The 12,383-nt window shown below is 40.5% G+C and overlaps 2 protein-coding genes across 2 annotated transcripts; both read left to right on the top strand.

Moving 5' to 3' along the window:
• Window positions 1-3,627: 3,627 nt before the first annotated feature.
• Window positions 3,628-4,810, top strand: LOC120570122 (trace amine-associated receptor 13c-like). The gene is made up of 2 exons (XM_039818345.1): window positions 3,628-3,800; window positions 3,994-4,810. The coding sequence occupies exons 1-2, from the start codon at window positions 3,628-3,630 to the stop codon at window positions 4,808-4,810; spliced, it is 990 nt and encodes a 329-aa protein (XP_039674279.1).
• A 5,626-nt stretch (window positions 4,811-10,436) lies between these two features.
• Window positions 10,437-11,593, top strand: LOC120570120 (trace amine-associated receptor 13c-like). The gene is made up of 2 exons (XM_039818344.1): window positions 10,437-10,609; window positions 10,777-11,593. Exons 1-2 carry the CDS (start codon window positions 10,437-10,439, stop codon window positions 11,591-11,593), a joined length of 990 nt encoding a protein of 329 aa, XP_039674278.1.
• The last annotated feature ends 790 nt before the right edge of the window (window positions 11,594-12,383 follow it).

The raw sequence follows: 12,383 nt of genomic DNA, 5'->3' as shown, positions 1-12,383 counted from the left end.
TGGAAATTCTTCAGCGTGTGTACAGAAGATAACAAGTTAGCAATATGCAACACCTGCAAGGAGACAGTAGGGCGTGGAGGGACCACACCAAGAACCAGAATCACATTTTTTTTGTTGGATATTGGATGTGAAAAGCGTCACCCGGATCTTTGGTCTGATTGGTTGAATGACTATCCAATGAGCCCAGAGGCATTTGAGTGGCATCCATTGGTGACGCCCCTCTGGAAATGAACTGTCAATGAACCTTTCCCAGACCCACTCTCAGTTACAGCTGAGAAGGGTCTGGTGTTAACCAGGCTACTTATCAATATCTTCTGTACTGGTTTGCGCTTGGCAACTATATACAGATTCCCATTGTTTTTTTACAGCCACGACATGCGTGACTAAACCTCTGCATTCTCATCTGACGTATCACACTCCTCTGTTATGGTGTGGTGGCCATTTCAGTAGATTTACTCACTAACGTTGTGGAAACACAATAAGCATGGAAACTAAATGCACACTTCCTGCATTACTGCATTACTTCAAATACTAAGTTACTCCTCTAGTAAACTAGTATTCACATGAAATAAAACAATAAAATATTGAGACCATTCAGCAAGGCACTCAACTGGTTGCTATGGACTCGTCACTAGGCTTCCTCCACTTCACCGTTTAAACAAAGTGGAATAAACGTATAAAAGTCCAAATCTACACAAAACCCACAATCAATTAGTAAGCTGACATCAAATGTGGCATTTAGGAAACCTTTATTGCAACCATGGCATGGTAAGATGTCCAGATAGTGCAACAGTCATTTTCGTTTTTTGCGTCCTGCTGCTCCAATCGTCAGCCAGGAAATACTTTTTTTTTTACTAAAGAGCTACATGGAAAAATATGCACCAAACAAGCCACTTTGAAATTTTGCTGTTTCATGAATACAAAAGTTGGGTGACCCCCCCCCTCTGGACTGAAAAATGTTGGATGACCCTCCCCTCAATAAAGAATAAAAAGACATGACCCTCCCCTATTTTCCTCCGGTGGTCCATTCCATAAATACACAACGGTCCCTTAGGTCTCTGTCTTCAAAGACTCTTTTCCTAAGTCTGGCGTATGCACCACTGGTACAGCTCAGGCGATGGTTGACTTCGGAGTCGATGTCAGCTTTTGAGGAGAGGAGGCTGCCAAGGTAAGGGAAGTGGTCAACATTTCCAAGGATGATGTTGTCCACGTTTATGGTGAGCTGAGTTGGTGGCTGATTAGGTGGAGGTTGAAGTAGGTCCTGGGTGGCCATCTTGGAGCAAATAAGGCGATGATCTGACTTTTTTAATGTGGAAAGACTGGAGCACAAACAGCCACCACATAGTTCTTGACAGATCTGGGTCAGAATCCTTTGGCATGGAGTCCAAGACAACTGGGGACCCTTTTCTGCTGCAGCCTTCATCCGCTTTCCCAGCCGTTGTGATGCTTCCCTAAAGTGGAACCAGCTCCCAATCTGGGTTCGGGGGGCAGAAACTGTCACCACATTCAAGAATGAACTTAAAACTCTCCTATTTGATAAAGCTTATATGTAGGGAGTGAGGAATTGCAGTGTCCACCTAACTGGCCCACCTGCTTCTCTTCATAATTGTTAGATTAATAATATATAACAAAAGTAGAGGGAGGCAGGCCAGCACAGCCCGATCCGGCAGGGGAGAGTTGCCCAAACAGGCTACCTCTCCTTATGACCTGTCTCTCTTAGTTACACTGTTATAGTTTTAGACTGCCGGGGGACTTCCTTCCTTTGACACACTGAGCTGCTCTCTCCTCTCCCTTCCTATTACCATTTGTGTGCATCCCGTCCCAGAAATGCTTGTTATTAATCCTAGCTTCTGGGGAGTTTACTTCCCGGAGTCCTTGTGATTTTTCACCCAGCGTATTTCCTTGGAGAACGTTGGCACCAAGATCCTGGTTGCAGCTGTCGCCGTGGTCCTGCTGCACTCCCTGCTGAGCTCAGCGGTGCCCTGCAATGTCATCCTGCGTCCTGCTAAACCCTGCTGCTGGACCACACTCTATCTGTAAAGTGTCTCGAGATAACTTGTTTTATGATTTGGTACTATAAATAAAATTGAATTGAATTAAAGTTAGCGATCATCTTACGCCTGTTCCACCTTTGAGGTCTTGGCTGGATTGTTTTAACAGTCCAGGGATTGCTATTTGCCCATAGTTGGGACAATGGTTGAAAGACATCAGGGCATATCCACACACCAGTGGGCCTGCATGCCATCTCTCTGTGGCCCACTGCTGCTCCGAGATCCCCCACAGTTTAGCATGGGACCGCTAAACTATACACACACAATTGAATGTCTAATCCATTTAATGTCTATACACTCCACCAGGGACGGACTGACAGTCTGTGTGTTCGGGACAAGTACAGAACGGCTGTCCAAGTGACGGCCGTCGGCACAAAAAAAGTCTAATAAAGCCATATTAACAGCCAACAGCAGGGGGCGCTAATACGATCACTTATATGCTACGTGAAAAAAAAAAAAAAAAACTGAGGAAGAAGAGTAGGCCTACATCATTAGACGTGATTGGTCATGATGAGGGACAGACAGCAGAGTTAATTTCACATCAGCAAGAGGTACTGGTAAGTGCCAGGAGCAGGACACATTATAATAGGCTGCCTTTATCCCTATCTTAGCGAATTGCATCAGCTATCAACATGGGTGTGCATCATGATTATGAAAATTATCGTGCCAATTAGTGCTGTCAAACTTAACGTGTTTAATAATTTCTGTTTTCTGGTTAATTTGAAACTTAGTTAAGAAATTAAGTTAGAAATTAATCGCGGGTTGACCGCGATTTCACTTCGTTGTATATGAGAGGTTGTAGAATGCTCTGCTAGGATGAAGACTATGGTATTGAATTAAACTGGAAAACATCAGGCATGCATTGGTACCACTCTAAACGTGCTAACAAACAGGGAAGGGGGCTAAATAATTCACCAAATCTAACCAAAAGTTTAACCAAAAAATCTTAGCTTGCACTTTCTGTCTGTCTTCCATCAGTGTGCAGTTTTTCCTTGTCTTTCATATTTGCATTTACTATTGTGGAACTGGCAAAGACCTGGTGGTTGATTATGAAAGTAATTTTCATCATTTCACAGCCTTAATATGAATCAAAAGTGTAATATTGACAAAATAGGTTATTCAATGCTAATTCTTTAACACAAAGCAACACATACTGTATTATATCATCAATAATAGCTAATAACCTATCTTTAAAATAATTTGTTTATTCAGGTCAAAGATAGTTGCAGCACAAAAGATGACTAGTAGGTAGTAACTAACACTCAGTGATTTGGTACAGGCCTACAGAATATCCAATCCACATGTTCAGGTACAGCAAGTAGCCTACTTTAAAAGTAAAAAAAGAAAAACTGGCGGTCAGCCTAAGGTGGACATGAACACAGATCACAGTCATCCCAAACATTGAGCAAGATGAGCACAGCATGTAGAGTACTCAAATCTCTATGGAGAGAAAAAGAGCAACAGGCGTGAGTAGGGAAGGAGGTGTGGGCAGTGAGAATAGAGATAAATCAGTGGTATGGCATAAAGCTTTGGTCAGAAAGCTGCGAGAGTTCAGCAGCGTCTCCTCTCTCTGGTGATGGAGACCTTAGAGGGTACAGAACTCTGCTTCCCACAACTCCTCAACACCTCCTGCAGGAAGCCAATGCGTCCTCACTTTGAGGCCATGCTGATTTACATTCTGCTGTCTTCCATCTCTCTGCTCACTGTAACTCTTAACCTTCTGGTCATCATCTCTATCTCCCACTTCAGGTAGCCAAATATTTAATTAATTTATGGAACTGGTAGATAATAATAACAAGTATTGCTTGATCTCAACCTGTGTAGAAAAGCGTATTATTTTTCTAAATAATGTTTTTGTATTTCAGATTTTGATCTGTCTGCTTTTATCTGAATGATAATGTATGATAGTAATGATAAATAAATTGCTGGTCTTTCTCTACAGGCAGCTGCAAACCCCCACCAACATCCTTCTCCTCTCTCTGGCTGTTTCAGATTTCTTTGTGGGCCTCCTAATGTTCTTTCAAATTATACTCATAGATGGCTGCTGGTTCCTCGGTGACCTAATGTGTACTCTATATCAGTATCTAGCATATATTATCACCTCTGCCTCAGTTGGAACCATGGTGCTCATATCTGTTGACCGCTATGTGGCTATTTGTGATCCTCTGCATTACTCCACCAAAGTTACACACAAAAGAGTTAAAGTTTGTGTTTGTCTGTGTTGGATATGTTCTGTAATCTTTCAGAGTATTATTCTGAAGGATATTCTAAAACAACCAGGCAGGTATAACTCCTGCTTTGGAGAGTGTATCAATTTTGTCACCTACATTGCTGGAATAACAGATGTTATTTTTTCATTCATTGTTCCTGTTAATGTTATTGTTGTTCTCTATATGAGAGTGTTTGTGGTGGCTGTGTCTCAGGCTCGTGCCATGCGGTCTCATATTGCAGCTGTCACACTTCAGTTTTCAGTGAAAGTAACTGCTAAAAAATCTGAATTGAAAGCTGCCAGGACTCTTGGTATTGTTGTAGTTGTGTTTCTTATATGTCTTTGCCCATATTATTGTGTCGCCCTTACAGGCCAAGATAACTTGCTTAATGCTTCATCTACTGCATCTGTAATATGTTTGTTCTATTTTAACTCCTGTCTCAACCCTGTGATCTATGCCTTTTTCTATCCCTGGTTTAGAAAATCTATTAATTTCATTGTTACACTCAAGATACTGCAACCTTACTCCTGTGAGGCCAACATGCTGTAGAGAGACTCTGCATGGTTTCTGAAATTAGACTCTAATCATGAAGAGAAAATGTCCTTGGTCATGTTATATACAGGTTTGCACATTGTTGTCTCTTACATGCAGATTATTTGCCTATACCTTGGGTATGTTACAGTGTAATATTCTCTGAGAATGAGTGCTTCATTTTTAATGCAACAGTAAAGCTACTTAAGATTTTTTCTTTTTCATGTATTTTGGACACAGCACAAACTCAAGGTTTTACTATTTCACCACAATTCAGAGTCAATTAGGCCTATTGTACGTTTCACTTCACTATTTAGTATAAGCCTAAATTACTTTGCAGATTCTGATTAATAATAGAAATATTATGATTAAACTATGATGTATTAAAGTGGGTGGTGAAATTCACAAGCTACCTGCCAAGTCATATACTTCCCCTGTCATTTTGGTGAAAATAACTCATAAGTAACGCAAAAGTAGCATAAAGCATTACAATTCAGAGACCGTAATATTCTAATACAACAAATTACTCTCAAATGACAGTATGTAATAATCTATAATGCATTACATTTTGGAAGTAACTTGCCCAACACTGTCAATGACCGGCCAGATCATACTTCTGATTAGTAAATTTGAACATTTAACATTGTGAAAGGGACCTATTTACCTAAGATGGAAAACAGTCCATTGGGCCCAACATAGGCTAAAAAAAAAAAACTGAAAAAAGTGAATCTGCTTCGTCACTATGAATTTCATTCAAAAGACAAGCACTGTAGCAATATTCTAATGCCAGACTGAAATGCATTTTTGTACGTTTGTATTCTTTTTTGTACTGATCCAGAGTTTAACACAATCTCTGATTTCCAGTCAAATTGTGTAGCAAGGTGCAACCCGCTCTCACTCCCAACTCGTAAAATACGCTTGGGCATTGCCTCTCAGCATCAGATACCACACAAAAATCACCCTTCAGCGTGTGTATGGAACGCACCGGGTAGAGTGAGCGCTGTTTGATGACGTAGTATTAAGGGCGACAACAGTAGCGAGTAGTATGAAAGACCGAAATGCCGCATAAGGAGGTTAGTATGGGCAGGCCCGTATTAAGACAATGTGGTGCCCCTGGGTGCTATATCTCAAAGGCCCCCTCGTCCACCACCCCCTTTACTCATGCTGTCCTCCTGCCAAAAATATCAGACATAATCAAGGGCATTTCTCAAATGTAATTTACTAACTTATCCTGAAACATACATGTAGGCATATGAGCAGTGAGCACTTTAATGTCTCAATTCAAAATGTCAAAAAAAAGCCTAAATCAATACTATATATTGCATCATTGTGGGTCGGTCAAAAAACAAGTTTTCCTTTTCTTGCCAATTACATTGAATCAAGAAAGCCAACCACTTATAATTTTTTATAACACTTAATATTTTACATTCATCATTATGATAACATTTTCGTGGGGATTAAACTGGCCACTTTTGATTATTGTTAACCCCCCCCATCCCCCAAATGATACATTTGCGCATACCTGTGGACCAACTCAACTCTGACAGATTGGGGAGGGTATTGATAGGGGTCATGTAATTAGTTATTTATAATTTATTATTATTATTGTGAAATTAGTGTTCACAAACGAATAATGTATGGTCTTTCAACAATTTCAAGTGAATAATATAACAATTTACGGAAAATATTGTTAAAGCTTGTGTCATGTGGTGCCCCCCCACTGGTTGTGAATGGTTGGTGCCCCTGGGCCCCAAGTGCCCTTATGGATAATCCGGGCCTGAGTATGGGCAGTGGATTGGTCAAACAACACAGGACCTGGCCTTGACCAACTGCCATTTTGCTCGTTTGAAAGCCATGATGTCTCTCTCTCATCGGTGGGCCAAATTCTCTGGGTGGGCAAAGCAGAGAAAGGGGAAGTAACCTTGCTCCTTATGACCTCATAAGGAGCAAGATTCATTTTCTCAAAGGCAGAGCAGGATACCCAGGGCTCAGTTTACACCTATCACCATTTCTAGCCACTGGGGGACCATAGGCAGGCTGGGGGAACACATATTAATGTTACAAAACCTCATAAAGTGAAATTTCCATGCCTGGGACCTTTAAAGGGACTGCATTAAGCTTGTTTAAGTCCTATTTATCAGATCAATCTCAGTTTGTTCTTGTTAACTATGGTTCTTCCATGCACACTATAGTTAGTCATGGTGTTGCACAAGGCTCTGTGCTTGGACCAATTCTCTTTACCTTTTATATGCTTCTTTTGGCAATATTATTAGGAAACACTCCATAAACATCCACTGTTGTGCAGATAATGCCCCATTTATATCAATCAAGCCAATACAAACCAATCGGTTAGTTTAACTTCAAGCATGCATTGAGGACATAAAAACCTGGATGATGTACAATATCCTGATGTTAATCTCATAAAAAACAGAAGTTATTGTATTTGGCCCCCAAAACCTCCAAAGCACATTATGTAAAAATATAACTGTTCTGGATGGCATTGCCCTGGCCTCAAGCAGCACCACTGTTGATCAGGAAATATCCTTTAAGGTCTAAATAAAATAAACTTCAAGGACTGCCTTTTATTGAACCTGTATAACATTGCAAAAAATAAGCACATTATGTGCATTAGTCCATGCATTTGTTACTCTAAGGCTAGACTATTGTCAGGTTGCTCCAATAAAAAGCATGTGTACTTCCAAGAACTAGGATAAGAGATCATATGTTTACTTTATTAGATTATTTGCACTAGGCACCTGTAAAATCCAGAATTAAATGTAAAATCCTTCTCCTCACCTAAGAAGCTCATAATGGCCATTTCTTGAAAAGCTCAGAATATGTTATTACCCCACTTAAACACTGCACTCCCAGAATGCATTAATTTGTGGTTACTAGAGTCTCCAAAAGTAGAATGGGAGCCAGAGCCTTCAGCTACGAAGCTCCTCTCCTGTGGAACTAGTCCACCACAGCTAGATACTTAATACACAGCCCTGGCTGTATAAATGGAAAACAAACAGAAAGGAGTGGACAAGCCACAAAACACTATTCCACAAAATTGGCAACAGGTAGAGACAGTCGATGGAAGTGGGAGAGGCAGCATGTGAATTTTCCACCTGGCTAGTAGTTATCTGTCCATTAATCTGTGGGGTGGAGCTTCTAAAGGGGGGGTTGAATTTAGTTGTTAGGCAGTTGAGTTCAAATATCAACAATCTCCGAATCGAATACTGCACCTTTTAAGAGTATTCTTAAAACTCTCTTCTTCGATAAAGCTTATAGTTAGGGGGGGTTCAAGTCCAGCCCTTATAGTTATGCTGGTATAGGTTTAGACTGCCGTGGTATTTCGTAAAACACAATCAGCTCCTTTCTCCTCCTCTCTCTCTCCATCCGTTTGCATTCATGTCCAATTATTTTATGTTACTAACTTAGCTTATCCCCCCTTGTCCTTTTTTGTTGTTGGATTGTGGTGGCACCTGTATCATGGCTGTGGCTTCTGCAGTGATCCTGCTCAACGCCTTTTGCTACTATTATTATTAATAGTCATTTTTCTGTTTTATACCATGGTCTGGGTGAATACTCGATTCTGATTAGCTGCAGGGTGTCCATAAGTGATGTAGGACACCTACTAAGGGAGTTCCATGAAACTGACTGTTTCTTGTTCTAAATGAATGCGCTACATTAAAACAAAAAGGAAATGTGAATCTGTTATTTCCAACTCGTCCTCTGAACACCACAGGATGGCGTTAACACACAAGCTGCAAGAAGTAAGTTATACTGCCCCTCTGGACTGACTTAGTTTCACAGCGAGTAACGTTATCTCACATCCCGTTCGCTACTTCAGGCTGCAGCCGACAGTAACGTTAAACATCGCAGATAAAATTGTTCGTTAAAGTTGTTATATTGTTTTGGGGACAATGACATGGCTGGATAGCTAGCTTGTCTTGTTATTCAAAATACTGTCTATTTTTTTTTACTTATTTCCAACTGTACACAATGTTATTGACTTTGGATCTTGCTAGCATAGCATTAGCTTTCAGGCTCGTAGCTAAATTGAAGGGTTCCACCAGCTGAGCGGACTATAAATATCTCCCGTTGCTAAGGGAGGCAAGTCGTATTTAAGATCTTTCCTATTTCCTGGAGGAGTGAACAATGTTTGCATTGCATAAGAACCTTATAGGATGGGAGTGATAACCAGGGAAACGAGTTATTGTTTGGCTAAACTCGATTTTAAAACAAATTAAAATATAAACTAATGTTTTAAAGATGTTATTTGGCAAGTGACCATGGTATAAGCAGGTTAATGCCCTTTGAGGTGTCCATTGTCAGGTATTAATGGACTTCGCTGCACATCAGACGGTTCACACCTCGCCGTCGTCCATTAATACCTGACAATGGACACCTCGTCGGGCATTAACCCTTACATATTTACTGTTACTATTTTTGCCACTATTCATCATGTCATACATACGGTATACTTATTATGAGTCATATTTCTTGACCCCCAACCGGTCGAGGCAGATGGCCGTCCACATACTGTAGAGCCAGGTTCTGATCCAGATTTCTGAGTGTTAAAAGTAAATTTTTCCTAACCACTGTTGCACCAAATGCTTAACAACTGTTGAACCTCTATACATTATACAGTGGTCTAGACCTACACTATATGTAAAGTGTCCTGAGATAAATTCTGTTATGAACTGACGCTTTAAATAAAATAAAATTCAATAGATGTGAGCTTTAAAGGAGTTGGGCACATTTTAAGCTACTCACTCTGGCGCTTGACTAAATGTGCAAATCAGTTGTATGTCTGTCTATTCATACGCTGTTTTCTCATTTTCACCAAATCTTGTTGTCTCTTCAGTCAGATATTGGCATTGCCGTGTTCGTATAAATCACCCTTCTTCTTCACTCTCGGATGTGTGTTTTCTTCCAGTTTTGTAGAAACGTCATCAACACGCCAACTCACTCACTGTAAGTTCTCAGAAGAATGACCTGCTCTATTCACACATGGGCTCAATCGGACTTTACACAGACGTTGCACAAGGGGGCTGGCAGGGTGAAGACCATTTAATGTCTGGTCCAACATATTTGTCTGTAACGGATGTTGTGTATTGTCCCAAACAGGTCTCTCTTGAAAATGAGACCCTGTGTCTCAATGAGATGACCTGTATAAATAAAGGTTAAATAAAAATTAAAAACTGATCCAGACATTTTCCTTCTCAAATACAGCTCATCCAGGTAATGTCTAGATAAGTTCAGTGTTGCAGTGCATGTGTGAAAGGGGCTATATACTCCATATTGTGGGTAGACACTGCATCGCCTTGTTCTCCAGCGACATGGTATTTTAACCTGTTGGGGTAATCTGGGTGCAAAACCTAAAGAAATATACGGTTTCAGCACGGGCAACTCTGATCTCAGACATCTGGCGGTCGGCCTAAAGTGGACATTAACTCAGATCACAGTCATCCCAAACATTGAGCAAGATGAGCACAGCATGTAGAGTACTCCAATCTCTATAGAGAGATAAAAACAGCAACAGAGGTAAGAAGGAAGGAGGTGTGGGCAGGGAGGATAGAGATAAATCAGTTGTATGACATAAAGCTTTGGTCAGAAAGCTGCGAGAGTTCAGCAGCGTCTCCTCTCTCTGGTGATGGAGACCTTGGAGGGAACAGAACTCTGCTTCCCACAACTCCTTAACACCACCTGCAGGAAGCCAATGCGTCCTCACTTTGAGTCCATGCTGATTTACATTCTGCTGTCTTCCATCTCTCTGCTCACTGTGACTCTTAACCTGCTGGTCATCATCTCCATCTCCCACTTCAGGTAGCCAAATATTTAATTCATTTATGGTACTAGTAGATAATAATAACAAGTATTGCTTGATCTCAAACTGTGAGGAAAATAATGTTTTTGTATTCCCGTCTGCTTTTAGCTGAATGATAATTGATGCTATGAGTAATGATAAATGTTTTGCTGGTCTTTTTCTCCAGGCAGCTCCAAACCCCCACCAACCTGCTTCTCCTCTCTCTGGCTGTCTCAGATTTCTTCGTGGGCTTCCTCATGTTCTTTCAAATTATACTCATAGACGGCTGCTGGTTCCTCGGTGACCTAATGTGTACTCTATATCAGTATCTAGCATATATTATCACCTCTGCCTCAGCAGGAACCATGGTGCTCATATCTGTTGACCGCTATGTGGCTATTTGTTATCCTCTGCATTACTCAACCAAAGTTACATACAAAAGAGTTCAAGTTTGTGTTTGTTTGTGTTGGATATGTTCTGTTATCTTTCAAAGTCTGGTTTTGAATGATATTCTAAAACAACCAGGCAGTTTTAATTCCTGCATTGGAGAGTGTATATTTTTCACCAACTACATTGCTGGAATTGCAGATGTTATTTTTTCATTTATTGTTCCCATTACTGTTATTGTTGTTCTGTATATGAGAGTATTTGTAGTGGCTGTTTCTCAGGCTCGTGCCGTGCGGTCTCATATTGCTGCTGTCACACGTCAGCGATCAGTGAAAGTGACTGCTAAAAAATCTGAGATAAAAGCAGCCAGGAGTATTGGTGTTGTTGTAGTTGTGTTTCTTATATGTCTTTGCCCATTTTATTGTGTGGCTATTACAGGCCAAGATAACTTGCTTAATGCTTCATCTGCTGCATTCGTAATATGTTTGTACTATTTTAACTCCTGTCTCAACCCTTTGATCTATGCCTTTTTATATCCATGGTTTAGAAAATCAATTCATTTCATTATTACACTTAAAATACTGCAGCCTGATTCCTGTGAGACCAACATGCTGTAGAGAGACTCTGCATGGTGCCTGAAATGAGTCTCTTAGCTTAAACAGAAAAATATACTCATTCAAGTAGCTGGGTAACTGAATAACTGAAAACGTCAAACTCAGCTTACATTTCTAAATGCCGATCAAAAATGTGTCGTCACATTGTATGTTACAATATAATGTTCTATAAGAATGACTGTTTCCTTTGTACTGCAACAGTGAAGTTGCATAGATTTTGTTCATTTACAGAAAAGAACTGTGAGATTTAATTCCCAACCTCTAATTGTATTTTAGTGTAGTAACAGTGTAGTGAAATTGTACCCCAATTTAATACATGACTGAAGTCTGTGACACACAGACATTAGCAGACACTTGGTACTGTATTTTCTCTGGTGATGTTGTGCCAGGATTGTATTGACACTTAAAGAGACATTTTGCTGATCTAAATTCAGCTCTGTGCCATGGCATTGTGTGCAGTTGGCGGGTGCTGGGTTTTTTCCAGGAAAGACAGCGTAAAGATGTTAGGTTTTTGGATCATGTGATACTGCAGGTGGACAGGGCCGGTGTTCAGATTTCCCTGGAACAAAGAGGCAGAGTTCAGGTAAGTTACCTGCTGCCACAATCGCTTGAGTAATGTGTTTTAAATGTTATCAATCACAGATGTTCAGTACACTTCAGTTAGTGGCCGATTAGGGTCATGGGCCCTTAGGGTACTTGGTCAGACCCAATTTAAAATACTTAAAAGGTCCCACGTTATGCTCATCTTCAGGTTCATACTTGTATTTGAGGTTTCTACTAAAACATGTTTTCA

The sequence above is a fragment of the Perca fluviatilis genome, chromosome 12 (assembly GCF_010015445.1).
Source record: "Perca fluviatilis chromosome 12, GENO_Pfluv_1.0, whole genome shotgun sequence".
Classification (NCBI taxonomy): domain Eukaryota; kingdom Metazoa; phylum Chordata; class Actinopteri; order Perciformes; family Percidae; genus Perca; species Perca fluviatilis.
This window is presented reverse-complemented; position numbering and strand designations above follow the sequence as displayed.